The sequence below is a fragment of the Fringilla coelebs genome (genome assembly GCF_963513975.1).
Source record: "Fringilla coelebs genome assembly, chromosome: Z".
NCBI lineage: Eukaryota > Metazoa > Chordata > Aves > Passeriformes > Fringillidae > Fringilla > Fringilla coelebs.
Genome location: NC_140031.1, coordinates 83,633,408 through 83,658,956, shown reverse-complemented (window position 1 = coordinate 83,658,956; position 25,549 = coordinate 83,633,408). Strand labels below are relative to the sequence as shown.

At 46.9% G+C, this 25,549-nt stretch overlaps 1 protein-coding gene across 9 annotated transcripts in view; it reads right to left on the bottom strand.

Annotated features, from left to right (window-relative positions):
* The window catches only part of PAX5 (paired box 5), a gene marked incomplete at both ends in the record, with an annotated part of 126,920 nt that overhangs the window by 16,086 nt on the left and 85,285 nt on the right, over positions 1-25,549 (bottom strand). For 5 of the 9 annotated variants that reach the window (XM_084224615.1, XM_084224616.1, XM_084224617.1 and 2 more), the window contains one exon: positions 14,277-14,378. The exons of the other annotated variants lie outside the window; for them this stretch is intronic. In XM_084224615.1, the coding sequence (XP_084080741.1) occupies positions 14,277-14,378 (102 nt within the window). The remainder of the gene's footprint in view (positions 1-14,276; positions 14,379-25,549) is intronic. 9 annotated transcript variants of the gene reach the window in all.

The following is a 25,549-nucleotide window of genomic DNA, read 5'->3' as shown; positions in this document are numbered from 1 at the left end:
GGGACAGGTACCCAGGGGACAGACCGCCAGGTGTGTGAGGGAGAGACCATGTGATGGGGGAGGGGGAAACCATCCACATGACCTAATATACTCAGAAAATTTCCCATCACCCAGTGCAAAACAACAACTAAATAAACGATTTAGTGCAATACAACAAATTACAGGGGCCAGTGGTACAAGCCAGACTCTGCTTTGGCTGCTGAGCATCTGCAACATCCTCCTTAAACAAATCTGAACAAACAGAGGAATACTTTTGTTTGTGAGAACTATTTTCTCTCCTAAAAACATGAGGAACAACACACTTTTCTTTTTTTCCCAAGAAGAAACAATATATACATTTATATAAATAAATATACAAAACTATACACTTGATGTTCATTTACCTACAGACACTATCACAGCAATCCAGCTGGATACCACCTGGAGAAATGCTGGGGGCAAAACCCAGGGTCTGCTCCCATAACAGGTGGGGTACTGCATATAGAGCCATTGGCAAGGGGACCAAGCATTCTTTTCCCAGGATGTCAGGGGCTGCAGCAGCAAGGGTACACATACAGAAACACACCCCACATATAAGGACAGACACACACACACACTAACAAGACCTACCAACACGGACACACAGATTTGTGCATGCTCCTTACACATGCAGGCTTGTAAATCCACCAGCAAATCTGCTGTAAGTGGATCAATAGATCACTTATAATCATCTATGACCCCTCATACATTGACCAAAAGCACATCCAGTCCATGTCTGTCCCATCTTGAAGTCATTGATTAACCCTTCAGAGAGTGGCTGAGGTGCAGCCATCTCCTAAATTTTCACCCATGCAATTTCAAAATTAAATTAGCCCCCACTTTGGCTAATTGTTCCTTCACATCAGCCAAGGAGAAGTTTATCGCAGTTGAGAATAAACATTGTCTCACATTCAGAGAGCATCTCTCCAAAGTTCCTAGTCCCATCAAGACTGCCAATTAACTTTGAATGAATTTGAATATAATTATGTGATCACACAGTTTGGCCAGTCTTTCTCCCTTATTTTATCTTTACATTAGCCTACACTGGTCAAAGACATAGTATTTCAACAGTTCTGAGTGAGCTGCCATATTGTAAGAAAACAGTAACATGCAGATTTTTGTAACACTACTGCATTTCCAAGAAGCTATGAGGCACAGAAATTCCATCAATGACTAATGAGTTGTGGGTTAAGGTGGACGTACCTTGCTGAGAAGTCACTGTAGTATTCTCGACCCGTGCTGCCTGCCATAAAATTTTAATGCTGCTTCTGACATATTTATGAAATACCTCACCTAGTCTTTGCAGGATGACAAAAAGATTTACATCCGCAATTACTGCAAGCACATAGGTTTTAGCTATGCACTTTAAACTTTTGTACACAAAGGTATTTAACTTTAATACAACAAAGGTAGGTGGTGCCACAGAGCCACCATATTGGAACAGCATTAGGAGAGATTTATTTCTCTACACTGGAGGACAATTGCCCAACTCATCTGAATATAAGATGGCATTGCAATTAATTGCAATGAGGGGTTTGCCCCTTCCCTCTCAGCTGCCCCTGTAGAGTCATCTCTGCTCCCCACCAGCAACTGGCATGCAGACTCTTGGGATCCCAGCAGCAGGAAGCTGCACTGCCAACAGTGATATCAAGATCAGCAAGCCACACCTGGCCATGCGCAGAGCCTCAGCACCAATGCTGCCAGATATGGGGCTGGGAACACACTGCTCTTCTGTCCGGTTGCTGCAGCTGCCCATACCAGACTCTCTCTCCTTAAGCCTGGCTGGTGGGGCTGCTGCAACCCTCTCAAAGTACCCTTGCACCCTGTACAGAGTACAGGTGAGTGGCAAAAGGTGGATGCACGACACAGAGAGAATGCAGGGCATTGAGTACACAAGGGGGCAGGGTAGATGAGGGTCACAGAGCAGACAAGGGACATGTGGTAGATGGAAAGCACAGAGTGGACAAGTGGCAGAGGGTGGACAATGGTCATGGAGCAGATGAGCAGCACAGGGGATGCATCCACACAGAATGTCACTCCATGCCTTTGTGTCTATGCACTCCCGACCTGAGCAGAAGCAGCCCTGTATCAGGGTAGGCACCATTTTACCTTCTTTGCTCCAGACTTACCATCTTGGTAGCGCAGGTGGGATGAATGGTAAACAACTGACTCAGAGAAAGTAAGTTTTGCAATATGGTTTCATTCCAAATCGGCATAAAAAGTCACAAGAACTAAATTGTGGGATTAAAATATCTGAGCTAGGCAGCAGAAATATTGCAGTTGGTTGAGGTGGAAACATTCCACTCCATGCTTCATTCTGACTTGAGCCTTTTCTATAATTTAAGCCTTCATAATGACATTGCAATGTGTGGCCACCTCCAGGAATTACACAATAATTTACCTCATAGCAGAGGATATAATGTTACAAGCCATAGTAACATAGACTACAAATATTGTAAAGCCCGGAAATTAAACATTTTGGCAGCTTGATACATGCACATTGCTGCTGGCTGTCTTCAATTATATTCCAGCGCAGGTGTGGGAACATGAGCAGGAAAGCATCTGCATGACTGAGGGAGCATCCTCCCACATCAGCACGGTCTCAGGCATTCTTCTGGTCACCCAGTCCTTGGTGACTCCCAGATCCCATTATGGACTGGCCATGGCTCACCTGGGACTGGGACAGCAGCTCCAGGAGAGGGCCAGGTCCTGCCTTTTTCACCAAGGTGGCAGCATCATTGAGAGATGGAGAAGTCTCCTGTGCTCACCTCTTGCGTGGACAAGCTCTACAAGCTGAGCCACACAAATCTCAGCATCTCAGCTATTCTGCAACATCAAGTTTTCAGCTGGATTGCAGACTTCATCTATGCCTGGACTGGGGCTTTAGCACACTAGCAGGGTCCCCACTCCGTGATTGTAGGAAGCTTGAAATACAGACACACATCCCCAGAAGAGATGATGTCAGGTCTTCTTTCCAACACCAGAGACAATTCAAATGAATGTCTAAGTGACAGAAGACAAATTAATTTCTCACTTAATTTCCACTGCACTGCTTTGGTTCTACACCACATCCACATTACAGTCATCCATTAAAGGCAAAGATAAAAATCTTGTCAGTCAATCTCAGGTATCTGGGAATGTGGCAGCTCAGTCCTCTGTCACAACAGATGGGACACTTTGCTGGCAAATGCTTTGTAGCCTACGCTATTTCCAAATAACGTCTGCAGCTGCTTAGCCTGACTTGATCCAGCTGAATCAGCCAAAAATAGTGCCGAGGAAGAGAAGACACTGGCAGAGAAGGAAGTGTCTTCCCACACATAGCAAGGTAATTCTTGAGGGCATCATGGCTTGTCATGGTACATGCCCCAGGGGACTCATGCCTCCCCAACAGCCTAGTGCACACCTTACCAGGACCAGGCTCCTCATTGCCGCCTGGCATTATGTTTCCTGACTTTAGTAAATGTGCAAGAATCAAAGACAAGCTAACCTGAGCTGAGATGGCTCCTTGACTCTGAAGGCTGGTAGGAGAACAAGATGGGGCCACACCAACACCCTGTGCCCATGCCCACACCTTTAACAGAAAAAGCAAAGAAAAGCAGGCCTTCTCCCACCTGGGCACCGTTTGTCCCACCATGGAGTCTGTGGGGAAAACACCATACCTCTCCACGTGAGTAAAGCATCCATGTTCAACCAGCAGGTACTTGTGACAAACTGTTGGTGGCGTAAAGCACCCAAGACTGACAGGATTTAATGCAACTGCTGCTGAAAGGGCAGCGAGTCAGTACAAGAGGGCAGCTTTTAGTCTTTTATGTAGTAATTGAGGAAGTGATATTTAAACTTCCCAGCTTACTCTACAGTCACTGCAGAGCCTTATCCCAAACCTACTGAGGTCATAAGAGACAGATGACATTTTCTCATCTGAAGTGCCCCAGTGCCATGCTTGCTGACAGAAACAAATGAACACATACTTCTTTCTTGAGACCTCTCACTTCCTCATGCAGACTGTCCCTCTTCTCCTGGCCTAGAACATGCATCCCATGAGTAGGAGACACATCCTCAAACTCTCAGCTCCTGCATCCCCGGTCCAGGGGTTCACACCTGCCTCACACAGCTGATCACACAATAGGTTTCCAACACAAACACTACTTCCTACAGATGACTAGCCTCTGCTCTAAACTGTGTTTTCAGAGGAAATTTCTGCTGTGGAAAAGGGGCAGTTCGAGTAGTAATTTTGATTAAAAGTTCTCACTTGATTTTTCTTTCTTTTGCATTGATCACATTACATTGAATTGCACTGAACTGCAATCTATTGTAATGTCCAAGCATTTTCACTTGTTTTGATAAAGCCTCAAGGAATCCAGAAAATCCTGGGAAGAGAATACTTTATTATCATAGCATTTCAATTTGTGCCATAGGCATAAGTTCTGAGAACTGCAGTTTAACACAGGGCAGATGTTCTAGGTTCAAACAGTCCTAACTGCTAGCAAACCTTCTCCAGCAACAATAATAAAGAAGTCAAACCTACCATCTCAGAAAATAAGTCCAGCAAGTAGCAAAAATACTGAATTCATAAACAATAGCCTGCAGGAGAATGGCTGCTAAGTCCCCTCAAAACCTCTACAAGGGTCATCCTCTCATGGCAGAGGGGAATGTTCAGGGAGCTGTGGATGCTTAGGTGCAGGATCTAGTCTGAAGCATTCTCTTGGCCACAAAAATGCTGGAAGCATTAGGCTTCCATCTCATTACAGGACAACTTCTTGACACCTTGAAGCTGGGTAGACATTGAAACCCTCACACCCTGAGCTAGGCACATTACTCCGTGCATACAGCAACCCAGGCTGGGGTGGTATATGAGAAGTCCCCTCTGAGACAAGAATCTCAGCAAGAGGTGGGCTAGCCAGGGTCTAACGCTCAGGAGGAAAGAAAATGCATCTTCCTAACCCCCACCACATGGAAGCACTGGACAGTTGGGCCGTTGAGCCCAGATGTGATGGGAACATAGACTTTACTCTCCCATCACTGTTACCAGCTGCCATGGTGTGAGGTAGGGCAGAAGAAGAGCAGCCGTGTCACATTCCTGGCCATGACACAGTGGGACATGAAGTGCTTTCCACTCTGCTTACTTTGCGGATCTCGGCATTTGCTCATTGTCAAACACAAATTGCCTGGGAACTGTCTGATTGATTTGATGGCTGGTCTGCATGCTTCACACACCCCATATGTAAGGTCATCTGATGCCTGAGCCACAGCTGGCAACCCTGACAGATGCTGGGCACTTCGCAGGGCTCAAAGCTTCGACAACTTGCTGTTCTCAACCATGGCATTTTCATAGTCTCCAATTTTTTTAAACTCTGTGTGTTGATGTAACACAAAGGAGACACAAGCACAAAAACAGAATGCTCAGAAGTTGTGCGCTCTCACGTGGCTATTTCTCTTCTCTGAGAAATCACACTACGCGCAAGAGAGTTGAGTTCGGCCCTGAAAGGCCAGGTCAGCTATAGCTGTTCCTTCCTTGCTCATAGGTAATGCCTGCATGAGGCTCAGAACACTGGGCACTTGAATCACAGAATCACAGAACAACACAATGGTTTGAGTTGGATGGAACCTTAAAGTGCATGTAGTCCCAACACCTGCCATGGAACTACCCCAGGAACTATACCATTCCACTATCACAGGTGGCCTTGGACAGTTGCGGGTATGCGGCAGCCACAGCTTCTGTGGGCAGCCTGTGCAATGTCTTACCACTCTCATAGCTCTGCTACACTAATCCAAACTGCAGCTTTCCAAAATCAGAACTAATGTAGGTTTCATGGCTTTCTGATTACACTTATCTTTTCCTTTTTATGTTTTCACCAAAGGACAGCTGTCTGTAATGAAGAAACAATAGTAAACAGGAGTGGGCCCATGAAATGCAGACAATGCAGCAGTGTGCCTCACCCTGGGCATGCCACATCTGGCTGGACACCAAGCTGTCACAGCCAGCACATTGGGGATGCATCACCTAGGCAGCTATTATCACTGCTGTCTTTGAGAGCCAGCAGAACAATGATCTATTAGCAAACCCTCTGTAAAGCTGTTCCTGCCTTTGCAAAGGAGGATTGCAGTGCCCCTGCACCCTCTACATACAGGGGGAGTGCCCAGAGGGGACCCTGGGAGCTGCCTGGGTAGGGGTGAATTGATCCTGCATATTGCAAACTCTCAAAATCAGACCCTTGTGTCAGGTTCTACACAGCATATTACCGAGCTTTTAACGCATCATCTTTAAATTTCCGCCTCTAGATATTTTGGGGCAGTTCATTGTAGCTGCCAGCACAAGGAGTCTCAAAATTACTGCATAATTGCAGAGGACAGAAAAATGTTTAGTAACATAACCTCCCCTTCAAAGAAACAAACCAGCAACAAAAGACTGCATAAATTCTCACTATTGCTTTTAAAACCACTAATCTTGCTTAAAGGTGGGCAACACATCAGACCTGTAACACTCAACAATCACTAACAGAGAACCCCTCCCAGCTGCCACCAGGGTGTGCCTGTGGCTACCGTGGAGAGGGAATGGTCCTGCGGTTCCCTTCTGGGGATGCAGGACAGAGCCCTGTGCCACCAGCTGCATGCCTCTCTCTCTCCTCCCATCTTCAGGGACCACGGGCAGATATTGTGCAGCAGCATCCCATCACTACCCAGTGCACCCTCCTCTGCAGTGATGCTCCATGAGCTTTGCAGCCACAGACAACCTGGAAGTCTTGGCTAAGGCTCCAGAAGAAATTACCACAAGCCCTAGTTTCCATCCCTCAGTACCAAAAAACCCCCACCTCAACACTCTGATCCAAAGAGCAGCTTAACTTGAACACTGGTATCTGAACAGAGCACTCCCCTATCCCAAGGGAGCGTCACTCAGCTGCTGGAGCCCCAAACCCTGGCACCATCCTGGGCTGGGGAGGGGACAGTTTGGCATGGAGGTCTAGCTGGAAGATGCACCCCAACCCACAGCCCCCCTTGTCACCACTGCTGGCTGACGAGATAGATGGATTTGACTGAAGGTAGCCAAACTGTCACTCAGGAGGTGCCCCCTCGGTACTCCTCTGGCTGGATCTACTGGAGGATGGGCTTGCCTGAGCCCCTCCTGTCAGGGATTTCAAAGGAACAAGCAGCTGAGTGGGGATCTGACAGCTCGGCCGAATTAGGGCTATTTGCATGCTAATTTCTACCATGCTTAACTCACTGGCAGACCTAGAGCGAGAGGCAGCCTCTGCATGTTTGGAACAATGCTTGACTGATCTAGCTGCGTTAACGAGCAAATTATGGTAATTTTGTTATTACAAATGCATAGAAATTTCCAAAGAGTAGAGTAATACAATATGTTTTCTCTCCTCCTCCTCACTCCTAAATACAGACCTCTTTGTTTATACACACTTCACCTTGCTTACTTATGTTGAGATATGCACAATGCTGTACCTCAACAGGAAGAGGCAGAAATTATGGACAGAGCAGAGAGGGCCAGCAAAGCAGAGTGGTCGGCCTTTGCCACGCGTGGGACACTGGGGACCTCATCCTCAGCTGGAGTAAAGAGCAGAGAGCCTAACTGACCCCAGGTGAGGATCACTCTGCAAGGGGGAGGTGGATCTGTAGATCCAAAGGCTGTAGGCTTTCCAGCATTTCATTTTCCTACCCTCTTCCGTATAATTTCTAAGTCAATTCAATGAAATAATATTTGACAACATCATATTGAAAACAATATAGATTTTATCTATATTCTGTGCAAGCACAGTAATTACATGCCTGACAGATGAGAACCAAAACATTTCTCTAGACTTCCAAGATTCTGGCAGACCCTCATGCAAATTGTACTCGAGCAGAGGATAAACATATACCATTTACCTGATCGTTTCATTATTAATTAAGGGAATCATTTATCAGCTGGTATGCAATTTGTCTCAAGATATTTGTGATGGCACATGACATACTCCATCATAGGTGATGAAACTTCTCTGGGATTTGTCTTCCAAGACTATAAAAGGGTGGGGAGACACTTCTATGGCATAGTGTCAGACTTGGGGAAAAATGCAAAGTTTGCCTAACCAGAGAAAGCAACGTCAGCACTTCTGCCCTTTGGTAGCAGGTCTTCTGACTGTGGCATTGAAGCCTTGGATATTTTTGTGAGCATCTGCAGGGGCTGAAGAGGTGCACCAGGGGACACCTGAGTTTGAGCTGCATGAGCTGTCAAAAAGGTACAGGTGGCTATAACCCAAACACAGGTAGCTATCCCAGCCACAAGAGCAGCTGGTGGAACCGATGGCGCACTTGGGTGTCACTTCCAAGCTCTGAGGAGGTAACTTGCACACTTTCTGCTTCAGCAAGGAATTGTTAAGGTTTATTCCTCATTTGCTTTAAGTCCATCTAACATAAAGGGCCAGAATCTCCTTTTACTCTCACTGGCCAGAACAATGTCAGTGTTCAAGTAACCAAGAAGTTCCAGCATTATGTTGGACAACAGAAGAGGACCTGGTTCTCTGATGCCCTCTGACATCCTACATACTGCAATTTGGTTCCTCTGCCCCTGGTTTTAGGCATTTTATCTCTCAGCTGCTTCTCATTTGTTTCCTAAATATTGTCACGAGCTTACAACATGCTGTTGCCAAACTTCGGCAAAGGTTGAGCCAGATCAAAAAATAACTAAAATAATAACTAGTGTACCAGTGGATCCAAATTCCACCAATCTCTACAGACTGGATCCTGACAGTCCCACTATGTCCAAATGTGTGCCTCCTTACCCCTCCAGGACACAAGGCTGGCATTCTGGCCCCCTACATCCCTTGCTGCAGGCTGGGTGCCAATGGACTGAGGAAGGGTACTATCCCTTGCAGATTCAGTATGAGGAACAGCCCGAACAGCAAGAAGTCCACACAGCCTTACTGCCCCTCAGCCTCAATACCTGCCAGCCACAATTAAAAAATGCATTTGAAAGCCACATGTTTTGTTTGCAACATCATCTCCTTCCCCTTCACATGTTAGAGTAAGCATCTTCTTCTAGATAAAAGATTGCTAATGACAGCGTTGCTATTTTTTATGCCTTTCTTTTCAAAGCCCAGTTTGGAATGTCAGTGTTTTCAGGTCCCTTTAGTCGGGTAATTGCACATAGACTTCTTATAAAGGAAATTCATTTGTTCAGGGTCACTGCATGGTTTTTCATTAAAAACAAATTACCGGTGTTCAGAAAGGACATCTGGGTTTCAAGAGTCCCATTAATGACTATATTCTCGGCATCACTATTCTGGAGAGTCTACCCTTTCCTGTCACCCAGTATGCTGAGCCTGCCAGGAGAGGAGGGGATGGAGTGAACAGCAGCCCTGGGGAGGGGAAAAGGGGTGGCAGAGCAGGGGCTTCAACCCTGGAATTGTGAAAAAGGAATGGGGGAAGGAGACAGAAACTGAGGTGAAACAGGGGCTGCTGTCCCAGCACTTCTAACACAAGAACTGGAATAAGGATTTAACAAGTTATCACGGCTACTTGCATATTACCAGTGTCCAGCTCAGCTGCAGTATCATAAGCATGATGGCAAGGGCACACACACGCTCGTGAACACAGGTGTGGTTTGTCCAAACCCCTGTCTCAGCAATGAAATTGCTGCAAGCTCCTCTCCCCCAGTGCTGTCAGGACTCAAATGAGACACAGCTTCTGGGATGGTTTGCTTGGAGAAGGCACACATACTGTAGCTCTTGCACCACTCCTCATGTTTCCCCTCTGTACCCTTGCTGGTGGCCACCATCTGCCCCACACCTGGGCAAACACTGACCTTCAGATACATCTTGGGAGCAGACCCACGGACACAAGCAGTGATCTGTGAAGAGAGACCTGAGCTGGTGCTGGAAACAGGCTGGTGGTTTGTGAAGCTACAAAGGATCAAGAAAAGACCCCAGGCAAGCAGCACTGGCCCCAATCACCATGCCAGCTCCAATCAGCAGGGCAGCAGAGCCCATGAAGAAGGATGAATAGCACTGGAGAGAAAGCCCAGCCTTCCAGAGGTGAGGGAGATATGGCAACTGTAAGGTCTCTGTGACCAGCCAACAGCTGCTTCAGAAGCTGCGCTTCCATTCGAACACTTCACCTCAAGAAAGGGCTCGGAGGCCCCCACACTGGCCACAGAATAAACCCCCTGCAAATATTGCATTTCCTAGTGTGCACCCAGCCCGCTTCAAAGTGAGGTCTGAGGCAGTAAAAGGAGCAGAGGAGGCAGAAACTGCAAGCACAAGACAGCACCATCTCCATCCAAAGAAGAAAACAGCCCCAGGACCATATCGCTGTATTGGAACAAGCACTGCCAGGTGGCACAAGGCTTCATGTTGTGAGTACATGACTGGGTGGAGAAGATGCAGTTTGCTCCAGCCTGCTCTTCCCCAGAGATTTCCCTTTAGAAAGGAAAGGCTGCTGGGAAAACACTGCTCCATGTTTCCAAAGCAACAGCACCTTAGGAGCACAGTCACAGGGTGAAGAAATAGTAACAACAGTACCAAATTATTTGGGATAATTTCTGCATACAGCATCTCAGTAACCTGTGGGATCCTGTGCCCCAAGATGATGCAGAGGCCATGAATCTAGTAGGAACTAACAGTGGATTAAAGCTTTAAACAGATAATGAAAATATACAGAGAGCTGCACTAGACAAAATGAACATTTACAAGGAATATAAACTTCCATGCTTCAAGGCATCAGCCATCAGAAAATGAGGGTTAAAGAGAAGTGTTCATTCTGTGCAAGCTGCTCCAGGCGCTGCTATGTCCCCTTCCCCAGGTGAGGCTGGTCGCTGTTCCTGGGATCCTGTGGCTTCCCATGACATACCACATGACAGAGTCAATGCTGATGCCTGCTCCCAGCATGTCCAGGAATATTTACCAATAGTCACCAATCTTATTTCGGGTCTACCTGCCTTCCTCCTGTCATTACTAGTCTCCCAGAGGAAAAGGTGAGTCAGGCATGGGGCACAGAGCATAGGCAAACAGGATGCCAAGCCAGGGGCTGGAAGAAGGTGCTACTGGACTGCTGCAGGGTGAGCCCACGGTCACAGGATGGAAGAGGAATGTGGAAATGGGTTTTTCCCAGTCTCTATGTAGACATCAGGATCTTCCCTATGACAGAAAAGATGTCTAAAGAGCTCCCTTCAGTCTCAAAGTGGGATTCATGGCTCAGTCATTTAAGGGTAACTAGAGCAGAAGCATCTCTTCTGCGTGGACTGCCGGCACCACTCCTTTACAGAGAGGCCTGATATCCATCTCTAAACAGCTTCCTGACTCCATCCCTACTCACAGTATCAGGCAGAAGCATATGAATTTCTGCAGCACATTTCCAGCAGTGCCTCAGTTGAAACACTGAGTCATGGAATGACCAGTCTTTTCAGAATAGAAATGTCTTCAGGCAGTCTCAATACCATTCTCAATACCATTCAGTGCAGGATCAGCAATAAGGCCAGGGCAGAACACTCAGGGCTTCACCCACCACGGCATTGAAAATCCTCAAGCATGGAGACTGCACAACCACTCAGCAACCTGTTCCACCACGGGGTTCATCTCCTGGGGAAGAAGTTTGGAGACTTTTGCCATAGCCAGTTGCATCTTGCTTGTTTTGAGTTCTGCCAATTATTTATTTGTGTTAAGGGGGCTCAAACCAGAACTATTCCCATTGTGGGTCCATAAGTTCCAAGTGAGGGAGGAATAACTCTTTCTCTCTAGCTCCTGTCCAGGACAATGCTGACCATTCTCACAACCAGTGCAGATAGCAGACTGATGCTCAGCTCTCAGTCTGCCTATCCCTGGAGCCTCTCCAGGAACTAAACAGCCTGTTTTGTAGCAAAGTGCTCCTTTTCCTGGTGCTGGGTTTCCTACTCCTCCCCAGCCTGTCTATGTGCCTCCACATCACTGCTCTGCTCTAGAGCCTATTGACAGTATCATGCAAATTGGCACTCTCTGAACACCTGATAAGATGGGCTCTCTTCTAGTTGTGGTTGAAGCTGTGAACCAAGAGAGACCTCCTGCCGTAACCTGCAGTTCTATGTGTGGTACCTGCACCCACCTGCAGTGTGCCATTAGGCACTACCTCTGAGCCAGCTGTTTTCCACCCACGTACCCATCTGTCCCCACCGTGGCATTTCACTTGCACCCTGTGACATCAGAGCACTGTGGGTGCTGGTACCTCAGCACAGCTCAGACAGCTCCCCTCCAGTCAATTCTACAGGGTGACAGCCACCAAAAGGCAGGAAAAGCTTGCAGGGCCAGCAGCCTGCAGAGGAAACACATTCATGGGAGCCTCAAACAATGCCAGCTGTCAGTCCCTAAAGCTCCAGACAGAAATCAAACCATGTGTTTGCTTGTTTGGTTCCTTCAGAGAAAAGCATTTGAATAGTTTATTCTCTGCCATAGCAGACACACCACATAAAAATGGAAATTCACGGCTGAAATGCAAGTCCCTTGTTTTGCAGGAAAGGAAGGAGGAAATGTGAAATTTTGAGCATGTGTTTGAACAAGTCATGGAGATGCAGCAGAAACAGGCTCCTGTGTACCTCCTTGCCTGTGGGAGAGATAAGGAAGGACCTGGGTCTGGCAGGAGGCAAAAGTGCTCCTGTCAGGATGAGCAGTGACGGCAGCTGCAGAAAAGATAAGGATGGAACACGAAGCTGAATCCACACATCTTGCAATTGCAAGAGAGTGTGAAGGTCTCCAGTGCCCCATAGGCAAGCTGCAGACCCAGCAGGTGAGGGACAAACACCCAGCGTGGTAAGGGTTGGCTTTATTCACATCAGCAGGGGCAACGGCAGTAGCAACAAGCATACAACAAAACACTGCTTATGTGTTATCATGTATACATTTCTCCCATGTCTCTGACCACCTAACTCCTACAATTGCTTAATTACAAGCAAAAATTCATGGCTAATGATTAAAAATCTTGTCAAGGAAGCCCATTTCTAGCAAAGGCTCAAAAAACTAGAACAAGGCAGAGGCAGGTTGTGAGATGAATTCCTGAGAGCCAGCAGAACAAACACACGCCTGTGCTTGGGCATGACAATTTGGCCATTTTGGAGCAAGCAGAGATGTGCCAATGGTAGCAGACTAGGTCTGTCACCTGCCTTACTGTCAGCCTCTCAGGGACTGTGGTGCTTACCCTAGCAAGGCTCTAAAACTGGCCCTGCAAAGGACGGGAGTCAAAGAAGGATTGAGAAGGCATTTTGGATGCTAGTTAGCAAATTCTCACTTAAATGAGATGGAGAACCTACAGGAATTGCAACTGACCTTCACACTAGCTGGAGCAGAAGGTTGTTATTAAAGAAACCAGTGAGAGGAACAGTGCAGTTATTCAATATAATGGGTCACACAAGCCTATATGTAGTTAAAAATAAAATCTATTACCTGGGAAAATCAGCTCAGATGACTCTACATCACCGAACCTGCACTGCACCTCCTCTGGCTGAGCACCATTAAGCCCCACATCCTGCAGCTCTGCCAAGCCACCCTAGCAGGTGCTCCCAAAGAATTGGTAATTCCCGAGAAAAGACAGGAGTGCTGTGGCCCCACCAGTCCTCCTTGCCAGCACCCAGAAGTCACTGTCCTACTCTGAATTGCGTGTGGATCTGCAGCCAACAGTGCGGAAGGACGGCATCAGTGATGCCACATACCTGCAGAACCTGCTCTGCCCACCCCAGGCACCTGCACACCCTCTGCTTCTGCTGCCACACAGACAAGCAGTAGCCAGTAGCTGGCTCATGCCACCTGGCATTTCTGACTGCGAGGTTCCAAAATGGGAAGGAAATTACAGAAGCAGAGTGTCCTGGGAACAACTGGGTGTCCCCATGAGTCAGGTTTGCATGGAGGAAGTCTGAGGCCAGGACATGTCCAGCCCCCAGGGCCAATGGTCTCACTACTGGGGCAGCACAGAGGGACAGTGCTGGCAGAAACCTGGCGAGTTAGAGCAAAGCCTGAGTCAGGTGAGCAGAGCCTGGCATAGCCCAATATGGAGCAATCTCCAGGCTCCACAGAAGGGAGGCTGGAGCTCCTTCAGCATTTCAGTGCCAACACTTTGCTTTGGCACTCTGTAGGTTATGCAGCCTCCTGTGCTGGGGAGCCTGGTCCTACTTCACTCAGGATCACTCCACACCTACCCTTCAGCACTGTGGCTTCTACCTCAGCACAGAACATTTACAGCACACAATGTTTCTCTCCTGAAATACCATTTGTTTTCCTTTTGCGTTTTCTTTCTCCCCTACTCTGAAGACTCACCAGGCACCATTCCTGTCAGTGCTGGAGCGGAGTAGCTGCCCTGTCCAGCAGGAGGGACGTGTGGAGGGTATCCTGGGAGGGTTGTACTTGCCAGCTCGCGACCTGAGGAATCAAACCAACAAATCACCACGTGAGCATTGCGACAAGCAGACATGGTTTTACATCTCCCCAAGCACCCAGAACACAGCCATGCATTTGTCATCACTGCTCTGCGAGGACCAGCATGGGATTTCCAAACTGGCAGGGAGGGCAGGCACAGTTTTGTTTTCTCTATAAGCTGCCACAAAGCTCCAATGAAGTGCAAGACTGGAAGGTGAAGAGCAGAGCTCTGCAGGGAGAGGAACACGCTCGCCTGCTCCAGCTGCTCACCCCTACTCCCAAATTCCTCCAAAGCTTAGATTTGTTAAGTCAAAAGTAATGAAATGGGAAATAACATAGATCTTAATGACATTTTGCCAGAAAACTCCCTAGAAAAATCACATGCAAAGGCTGAGACTCTTTGAGATCTAAATACAATGCAGGGCGTTTTTTTTATCTCTTGTTAAAGAAAAAAAAAAAGGAACAAACACAAGGCATTGAGACATGAAGGTGGTTTAAAATATAGTTTGTCACAGTGACAGAGGAAGAGTTTAGATTTACAGACACAGCCTGATGCACTGCTGCTTCCTTAGCCACAGAAACATGGGTTATAGTAAAGTACCCACAGTACTTCAATGGAAATAACCCCACAAAAGCAGGAAGTGGGATGTCTTCCATCTCTATCTGCCCCTGGACCAGGGGTCTGGGCTACCCTCTCTTCCTTCACCCTCTCCCAGACATCTCCGATCTCCTCTGAGGACATGTTTCTGCTGGCAGTGCAAAGACAGGAAGTCAGATATCATGTTTCACAAAGAGCCACAGAAGTGTTTCCTCAGTCATGCCTGGACTCTGCTCCTGTGTGGAGGTCACCATCCCTTCACACTGCTGCAGTGGGATTTTGGGTAAACCACTCTCAGCTGTGGCCACAAGAGATCCTCCAGAAGAAAAGGATGCTTTCTGTGATCTCATCAGGCAGGATCCATCCCTCACCCCAGAGGAAATCCGGGAGCCCACTCGTGGTCTTCCGGGCTCCCATGGCATCCTTGGGCAGAACACTTAGCCAAGGAGAAGTTACTTTCAAGACACACACAGGGGCCTGGTAGCACTGACCCTGCAACACCACGGCTTGGTCAGCAGCTGGACGCAGGCTCTGCAATCCAATCCCAGTGCGAGCATCACCCACACTGCTGAGGCATACCACTGTATTCATGGACTTGCCCCTTAAACCGGTCCCCACTGGCTCTGTCACCCCCTCTGCCAGCCTGCCAAAGTGGCTCCTCCAAGGCCAGGGGAAAATGAGGGGTCCATCAGATCCAAAGCACAGCTCAGAAGCATGCTTGAGAGCTTAGCTCTGGAAAGCTGAGTGTACACCTTAGTTAAGAGAAAGGGACTCTGGGCTGCATGAAACACCTGGCGCTTCTGCTTTTCCGACCTCTACAGGACAGGGACCACTCTGGCACCAGTCAGCTCCAAGATCCTGTTGTCCCAAAACAGCTCATTAGTAAAAATCAAGTTCCTTCCTTAAAAGTTAGCATGTTGGGTCAGCAAAAGTTATGTGACTTTGTTGATTTTAGCACCACTGACAAGAAAAAAAAGCACAGGTTTTCTTTTTTCACATTGTGTTCTGTACGTAATTGTTTTTAAAACAGCGAACTTTTTTTCAGGTCTCTAGATCTTGGAGAGATTGAAACTGAACATTTTTACAAAAGCCAAAACAATTCCTTTTAAAGTTTTTTTGGTGATTTTTATTAGTAAAGATTTTGAGCCATAATTTTATTTTGATCTAAAAATAAAACTTAAAAATCTTCATTTTTTGATATCTTTAATGAAATGAGACTTCATCTGATGAGACAAGAGACAGGTACACACGTAATTGCAAATTGTGGCTCACAATCTCTGGGTTACGGCAACAAAGACTGCCTCCCCCTACCCTCAGATGAAGGGGTACACGCCAAAACTCTAGCATGACTGCAGTGATCTCTTAGCACATGCCCCACTTTCCTCTGCACTCAGTGTCTGCAAATCAGGATGCAAGCTCTTCCTCTCAGGCCCTTCCTACAGAATATTTATGGTGCATTCACATCCTAAAAGAATTTAAGGTTCAAAACAATTGATTAATTTGTTCTCCAGTGCTAGGGAGAAGTCATGTCCCTTACGGAAGGGCATAATGAATTCTAATTATTCAATGCAGGCAGAAAATGGTTATTTTAGATTAAAATGTTCTCCCCTCATCACTGCCCTGCTTCCTTCTCTCCCACACAAAATTAAATGCTTTATGTCACCTCTACAGTCTGGAGAATACAAAAGTATCTTCAGTCTACATAAAGTCAGTCAGTCTCAGAAGCTAAGTTCACGGCCAGCGCTCGCAGGGACTCAGTTAACGGCTGTCCCTAACGCCGATGAACATTTCACAGGCTGACTACTGCCATCTAGGAGCCCTCCGGAGACCGGGAGGGAAATCAGGACTCCTCCCTTCCTTGGCTGTAGGGTGTCACCACAGAATGGCACAACATGTCAGGTCTCAAAACTGCCTTGACCTGTGGGCAAGTTCCCCCTCCCAACTGCCCCACACCGACTACACCCCACTCCTCACTTTCCATAGCTATCATAAAAACCTTGACATTTACTTCAGTATTTTGAAATATTACAAATAATTCACTTTCTCCAAACCACTGCCATGCCCAGAATGACCAGCATCACTGTCAAGGGTACTGAGCAACATAACCATCACAAACAACAGTATAACAAGTAGGACCTCTCTTCCTCAGTCAATAAAGAAAATATCACCCATGATCTATTCCACAGGTTTGGGCTGGTTTCCATTACATCCCATTTCCAAATGAAATGTCATGTGTCAACAAATCTTCCTCATAGGGTCCCCACAGCCAGGTCTCAGGCAGGGCCTGATGGGAGGCTGAGGGGGCTGTCCAAAGGAGACCAAGGGCATAGCTGCAAGTTCTGCAATCCAACCTCATCCTGTCAATTCCATCCAATTTGCTTTCCCCAGAAAATAAAGACTGGAGCATCCCATTCTCTATGAGATTTCCCCCCGGTGCTGGCAAGCTTCAACTGCACTAAAACAACTGATTTAAGACAAAAACACTAATCCACCTAGTACAAAGAGAGCTGAAGAAGCAGGCTCTGCCCCAGGCTGTTATGCTTTTCTCATACAGGCAAAGCACTCAAGAGGAAATGAATATCTGCATTTCAGCAGTGGGCCACACAGACATAGGAACCTACGTCTCTTCAACATATATTTTTTTCCTGAATGTCTTTGTCCTGTGCTTTTTGAAGTGTATTTTAGATACCTAAAGATGGGACAGAAGCAGCTGTGGGCAGAGCTGCCTCCTTGCCTTGCTGGGTTGGTATTGTGCCGGACAGCGCAGCTCAGCTGCCAGCTCCAGCCTGTAGAGAAGCTCAACTAGAGCAGAGCCTAGCAGGATTTTCCAAGGTAACCAACAATGTTTTTCCAGCAACCTCTGCCAACAATTTTAGGCTCCAAGTACTGAAATACCTTTCTGAGTCTTTCCTACAGTGGCCTCCCCATGGAGAGGCTGGTAGCCCTAGCAGCATCAGTACCTTCAGTGATATCTGCTGACCTGAAACGGGCACACCTCCATGATAGAAAGAGCACATAGCAGCTCTAGTCCCCATTAAGCCTAGACCCTACCATCTCCTTTATTGCATCACCTCTTCCAGACTGCTTCACCAGTCTCCTTCAGGTTCCTGGGGAACACCTCCAAGGCAATGCTGAGCCACCACTCATCTGATTTCCAGAGTGAAAATGTCTTAGGGGGGAGCACCAGTGTTGTCATTGTGGAGAGTGGAGCAAACACCTCTTCTATGGACACCCCTGACACATGTCGAAGACTCTGCACACAGAAGATAGTCAACAAATGCTCACCCCTCCATTCACTAGGAGCTGGCAACACTCACAATGAAAGCAAATTATCATTTTGCAAAGAAAGTGTAAATAAGTAATTTTCTTTCATAAAAGAAATTTTGCCACCAGCTACAGGAGAGCTTAGCAGCAACCCCTGCACAGATGAAGCCAGCAGCGCTTGGGCATCAGCAAATGTCCCCACTACAGGACAAAAGCCCTGGGACAGAGAGCAGCCTGCAGCAGCAAAGGGCTCTCCTCTCTCCAAACCACAGTGAAAAAATAGAGGGAGCAGTTTAGAAGCATTTCTCAATCCATCTACCTTCTTTAAAAAAAATCAAAAGGTGGCAAAAAGCATTTCCAAGTGTGTCTTTGTACACTACTGTGTGTAAACGTGAATCCAATTAACTTCAAATTTAACTACTAATGAAATTATCTCATTTTGCTATCAGCTCAGCTCTCATCCATGGCAGTAATTAACCACTGGGGGTTGTCACTCCCAGACACATGACACAAGGACTCCCCCAAGCTCAGGTGCTTCAAACCCATGCAGAATTCATTACCCTGACAGTGTGAAAACCCTTCACTTTCAATACCACAGGGCACCAACGCATTTTTTTCCCTTTATCTAACAGATTGTCAGTAACAGTATGAAAGAAATGAGCCCACTGGACACGTAATTAATTACAGCAAAGGATACATCAGAAAATGTATGGGGTTCAGGTGGTGGAAGGGGGCTCACAGAGCCCCTTTGCCACTGTCTCACAACCACCAGCAGGGCTGGTGATTTTCCTTTCCACGATGCACCACGGTGTGCAACGAGGGAAGCCAGGCCTTTGCGCTTGCCCCACGCTCACAGCAGGTGTGTGATTGCCACCGGCTCAGGAGCGTGGTCAAGAATGAGGCAGAGCTCTGGATTAATGGGGTAGTGCCACCTCGTCAGAGTCAGAGGTTCAACACCAAGAGGTCAGCAATACTGAGGAAGTCAGCCCAGCAGTGTCGGTGAATCCTCCCACGCTCCTGGCAGGTATCATCACAAGACATCAGACTATCTGAAATGGCCACCCAAGGCAGCACACACCCCTGCCTGAATCACACAAGGCACCACCCAGCACTAGAGTGCTCCACCCACCACAGATCAGCACTGCCCTGGGCTCCACTTTGGGCAGGCATCCCTGCCCTAGGGATGCTCCCTAGGCATCCACAGGAATGCCTCCACTTTGGGCAGGCACCTGCCCAAACCTGATTCCCCCCCCAATCTGTTCACAGCACAGATCAGAGCCCTCCCCCCCAGATCCACACAGAGGCTGCTGCCTCACCTGACTCTTCATGTCTTTCCAGAAAACTATTTTTAAAAATGCAGGTTTGCACTAGGCAAACTGGCAATGAAGAGATGCTGCCACACCAGCCCACATAATTGTGCAACGAGCTGGGCAGGTGCTTCCAAGCACCATCCCATTCAGTCTGGGGTTCTACAGCTCCTTGCCTGGCAGCCTCTGTGTGCAAGGAATCCTTATGCTGGTTTCCTGTAGGGATGCCACATAGCAGATGCAGCAAGACTCTAGCAGAATTGATAAACTACTTCCAGAAGGCCTCCCAGATGGATTCACTTGGTTTTAGATTGTGGTCTCTTCAAAATGACCTTGCATGGTCTCTAAGACTCCACATTGTGATGAGAGGAAATGGCACCCCTGCTGTTGTCATGTTCCTGGTCCTGTCACACGGCAACATCCTCATCAAGTGCCCTCAAAAATTGCTGGCAGAGGAAGGGATCTGCCCTGGTGCTGTTCTGCTGCTAGGACCCCAGAGGACTGCTGACCCCAGGAGCCTGCACATGTTGCTCTCTCTTTGGTGGGCTTTGGCAGCTGTCCTGCCATAGCAGGCACCTGCTACTCCAGATATGAAGAAGCTGTGGTGCCTTCCAGGAAGGAATGATATTGCTTAACATCAGAAGAAAAAGTAATTGGCAGAGATACTTTTTGGGTACCACTTCATCTCTGGGCAACAAGCCCAAATTTCTAGTTTATTTCAGTGAAACTGGTTACCAACACTGATTTTTATTCTGAAAAATCTGGTTCCCACTTATAAAAGCTCTTTTTCCTCTGCCCAATGAAGAATTTGATCACGCTAATCTGGTTGTTTCAACTGTTACCCCAAAGAAAATGTTTTGGTCAAATGCACAATGCTGTTATCAGGAAAAGACCTGATGAGTTCCATCACTTGGCTCTCGCTCCCTTTGTTACCTGGGGATGTGTGTATCACCAAGGGTATGCCCAGGGCAGCAGCATGGGGCACTGGAATATCCAAACAAGAGAAAAGCACGTCCTAAAAAAGCTGTCTGGTTTTATCACACACAAAATACTGCTCCACAGCAGCAGCCCACTCATTACTGCCTCAGGTCCAAAGCCACTGAGCACATGCCCCAACATGCAATCCTGCCCAAAAGTCGCTCAGATTCTGTATCCCATGGATGCCTGCAGTACAGCATTTCATGCCATTCCACTGGGAAAGGAGATGTCACCAGCACAGGACTCCAACAAACTGAATCGCTGCTGTTAATGAATAACTCCCCTCCTGTGCTCATCTTGCTCTATTTGTGGACATCAAACCAGTGTGGTGTGCTTACTGTGATGAGTTACCTCTCCTGCACCTAATTAGAGGCAGATAAAACAGTGGTAACATACAGATCACCTGTAATGATTTTGCTGACTCGATTATTCTTCTGACAATTAGCTCTGGCTGCCAAAGCCTCACAGGAATGTCAAAGTCTACTTCCTACAAAGCAGGTAATGTCACAGGTATGACCATGAAATCAATAATGAGGCACAGCTCTTGCAGAGGGCATTCAGGTCAGATGGAACAGCCCTTAAATTAAACATTGATAAGCAGAACACAATTATCCATCATGTTTAAGTGCCTGCGTGAAATTAGCAGCCAGGGAATGGGAGCAGTGGGGGAAAGATTAGTGGAGGAGGTATTGAAATGCAGAGTGTCCACTGTGACTGGGGCTGCAAGGGCTCATGACAGTGGCACCATAATCTGCTATCAGAGCCATAAAATTCAGATTAAGCATACTGCACAGAAACAGGGGCTGCAGATGTGGGTCTGTTTTTCTCCTTATCTGCAAAGCAGCAGCAGATGTTAACAGGACTCCAAAGCTGCCTTTCATAGCAAGTGTTTCTGTTACTCTTTCCATTGACCCAATTACACTTTTAAAAGAGAGCCAGGGCAGGTAAAAGAGAAAGGAAGGAAGACTGCTGCTTTCTATCAGAGCAAAAATGCAGTGAGAAAGTACAGATGAATACCCCAGTATGTTTTCTCTGTGATTCCTAAGAAGGAGTCCTGGAGCTACAGAGTGCTCTGCCCTCAGTCCCATCTCCTCTGGACAATCTCTTTTATGCTGCTGCATAAACTCCTTTTCCTTCTTCTGTGCAGCAACAAAGCTCTTGCACCCTATAAACAACTCAATATTCCAGCTTGTCACATACTTTTTAGGGTTGATAAGATGAGAAAGTTTTTTCTGCAGATCTGAACTGCACCATCATCCACCTTGATCTTCAAAGACTACCTGGTTCTCCTGTCCCTCCTGTAACACATGCAAGGTTAGAATTCCATGGGTTGACCCCTTCATTCAACACACACACTCACAATGCATTGGAGGGGGCATCTGTGTGGAAAATAGGGAAAAATATCCCAGGCAGACAACATCTTTGCAAGAACCCATTCTCACCCTAATTCTTGTGTGGCCAACAACCAGCCACACACTAAAATGCACCTGCATAATTAAGCCTTTCCACGGCTCATGATAAATGACATCTTCAGGCCTTGAAAGGTTTCTCTTTGTTGAGCCCAGGTGATGCCAGCAGGCCCACCAGTAGTTGGGGCAAGGCAGGGGTCTCAGGTGCTCACAGCTCTGCATGTGGAGGGACGTGGGGAAGTGTGGGTATGCATGGGATTCATGGCAGAATGATGGAAACAATCCCACCACATTACATATACACACCACCACAGCTTTAACTTTATCATCTATCAAGGGAACACCAAAAGGCAGGGAGGGCAGATGGAGGTAAGAGCAAGGGTGATGAGATCTTGTGGGCAGACACACGGTGGTCTGGATCCATTAAATTCCCTCTGTGGGGCCCTTCCCTTCCCACACCTGCCTGGAGAACAGTAGAAGAGCAGCAGGTCACAAGCAGCATGGGGCATCCTGCAGCAGCTGCAGCAGCACCCTGCAGAAGAGGGTTCTTTGGGGGAGGCTGTCTGCCTGGCACAGCCTGAAAACCCCACGCAGGTCCATGTCCCTGCACAGCTACTGCATGCCTAAATCCTGGGAACTGCTCTCTTACTGAAGAGCACAGCTCCTCGCAAAGGAGGGGCCAATCAGACACATAGTGAGGAGGAGGTGGCACAGCACAGAAGTCATGTCACATTTGCCTTTGTGCCATGCCAGACAAGACCTTTAATAATGAAACCTTTACACTAAGAGACAGAAATGCCCCAACAACTTGAATTGTGTACACCTGGAGTTTACGCAAGCAGAGAGCTGCTTATTCAGCATTTTGACTCCAAGAAGTTAATGGCTGTGTATTGAAAAAGTTCTGACGATGCTAGAACATTTGATTTTCCTTTTTAAAAAGAAGTTAAATCTAATTTTCAAGACTAAAATTACTTTACTATGTAAAATTTTAGATAGTGAGGACAGATACAAAAGGTGTCACAAATACAGCCAAGAAGTGCACACTGCTCTGGCCTGGTTTTACCTTATTTAGTACTTTCTGTTGTTAAACTTTCTTCAGATCTCAAAATTTTTAAGAGGGTATTTTGTTTGTCCATTTGTTCTGGGTTTGGTTTTGTTGTTTGGTTTTTTTTTTAATATGAAATAGACCTGAACAAAGTAAAAGTCTTGAATATTGTCACAGTTGTTGGATCTGCAGGCCCCTGCCACAGCCCAAAGGATGGACCTTCATGAGCTCAGCAGGGACCTACAGAAAAGGCCACAGAGTCACAAGGACCCAACAGCCTAAGCCTGAATAAACCCCCACTGGTCCCTGGTCCAGGGGTCCATCCCTCCACTAGTGTGGCAGAGAAGCACCTTCACAGACAACAAGTTTAAAGAGCAGGGGAAGGCAGCTCATTCTGGCCCTGACAGGATGGGATCTTCTGTTGGTCAAGATCTCAGACATGAGACTCTGCTTACATAGCACTGAAACTGATGGAGGTCTTCAACTGAGTTTCAGGTCTGGTCAAAGTTTCACTGGAAAGCTGATTGAAATTGGCTCCTCTTCCCCTTCTTATTTCCATGCTCACAGTACAAGGCAGGAAGAGCCAAAATTGCAGGCAGTTAGGATGTGGGAACTGCTGAAGCAGTGTGAGGGAAGCCAAGTGAGCTTCCAGAGGTTCTGGAAAAGAAATGGAGCAGAGAATGTGGACTGGAAGCACGGATACACAAAGGTGGGTATAGGACAGACACAGACATGGGCTTATCTTTCTGCTCTGGTCATTTCACTGGTGTCAGCTATACTGATCCACAGTTTTCAGTGTTTCAGAAGGGATTCACTGCACACCAAGTGCTCTTCTTGGCAAGTTGCACTAGTTTGAAAATGATATCAAGTGTTGACTACAAAGGCAAAAAACCCCATGTGTCTACTTATCTGAGAGACCAGTTAGCCTCCTCTTGTCAAACTGACGTGTTTAAAGCAGAGAGAAAAGAAATCCCACATAAAAAGAATGAGCTTACCTTCATGGCCGGTGTTAGCCTACAAAATGTTATTTTTTGGTTAAGTGCGCTTCATCATGCAGTGTAATTCACAAGCAGCAACGAAATAAAACTTTCAAATAGAAATAATAAAACCAACTTTAAAGAGTTCAGAAATAAATAAATATGAAAGAAACCAAAACCAAAAGCCAAAATATAAAATAGTAATTCCAAACCAAAATACCTCTTCCTGCTAAAATGCAGAAAGTGCCCATTTGGCTGTTTTTCTGTTGTTGAGTAACCTGCTTCTGCATTTCATATCACCTCACATCTTTGGTCTGAACAGCCTTACACACCTCACAACCACAGCCAAATTAAAGAAGGGGTTTTTTCATTGCCTTATTTCTAAAATGTACTCTAGCCAGCATGCAACATGCAGTGAATGAAAGAAATAGGAGAATTAAACCACGCAATGAAACAGCTTTCTGACGAATAAAGCTATGGAGATTTTAGGCTCCATTTACTCCTCAATCTAATTTTGCCCTCCAATGCACATTATGTCTGAAATGGGATCTCTTGTGGTTTGATCAGTGCTCTTAACGCATGCAGAAGCAACATATTCCCTTTATTGTTGTTTTCCTTCTGCGGCACAGCAATACTTCTAATAAGAGCAGCACAGCAGGCTTGGTGAGACTGTCTCCACAGTAATCACTGTGCTGCTGGAAAGATGTAGGATGACCAAGAGGATCAGCAGCATGAAAAGTTTGTGGTCTGGGGGATCCCTGTTCAAGTAAATACACAGCTAGATGCTAAACACCCCAGAAAAATCATTAGGGGGACTGAGTTACCAAGACATATTTAAATAAAACATTTCCCCTTTTCTTCTTTTCCACTGTTTGGATTTTTACAAATGCCCAGAAGAGGTTTTCTAGCTTCTCTTTGCAATCAAGAAGACGAGAAGGAAACTACCATCAGTATGTCAAGAACTATGAACTGTAACAGGACTCCAGAAAACTCCTTGGAGCTACAAGGGAAAAACCAAACAGTAGGACCTGTAGTATGAGAAGTAGCATTGTTAGCATTTTACTGTGGTGGCATGGATGCTCCCAAAAACAAATGGATATGTATGGGATATATGGGGAGAGGTGGCTGGCCTCCAAACCGTGCCTCATCATGAAATGGAAATCCAGACTTTTGCCAACCCGACATGTTCAGCCCATTTAACAAACATCTAACAGTTACAAAAAGGGACATGCCAGCCCTGAGGAGTGGTCCTGCACATTACTGGGGTTCACAGCCTTGGCTCAGGCTGGTAGCTGCCCTGGGAGCAGAGACACTGCTCCCAATTCAGGGCCTCCTTCAGCAGGGCTCAGATCTTCAGGACTCATCCCACAGACCTGCTAAAAGACCTTGATGTCCATTGACAACTCAGAGGGCTCATACCAGCCCATGCAGTCACCTCTGGGACCTTCCCAGGCATTGGGAAAGTGTGTGAGGAAAAATGGAGATGGCCTTTGAACCACCAGATGCCACCACGGCCACTTCATGAAGGGCATCTGAAAATGCTGATGACCTGATACCCCATCCACCGTGAGTGGGGCTGCCACTACCTGGGATGTG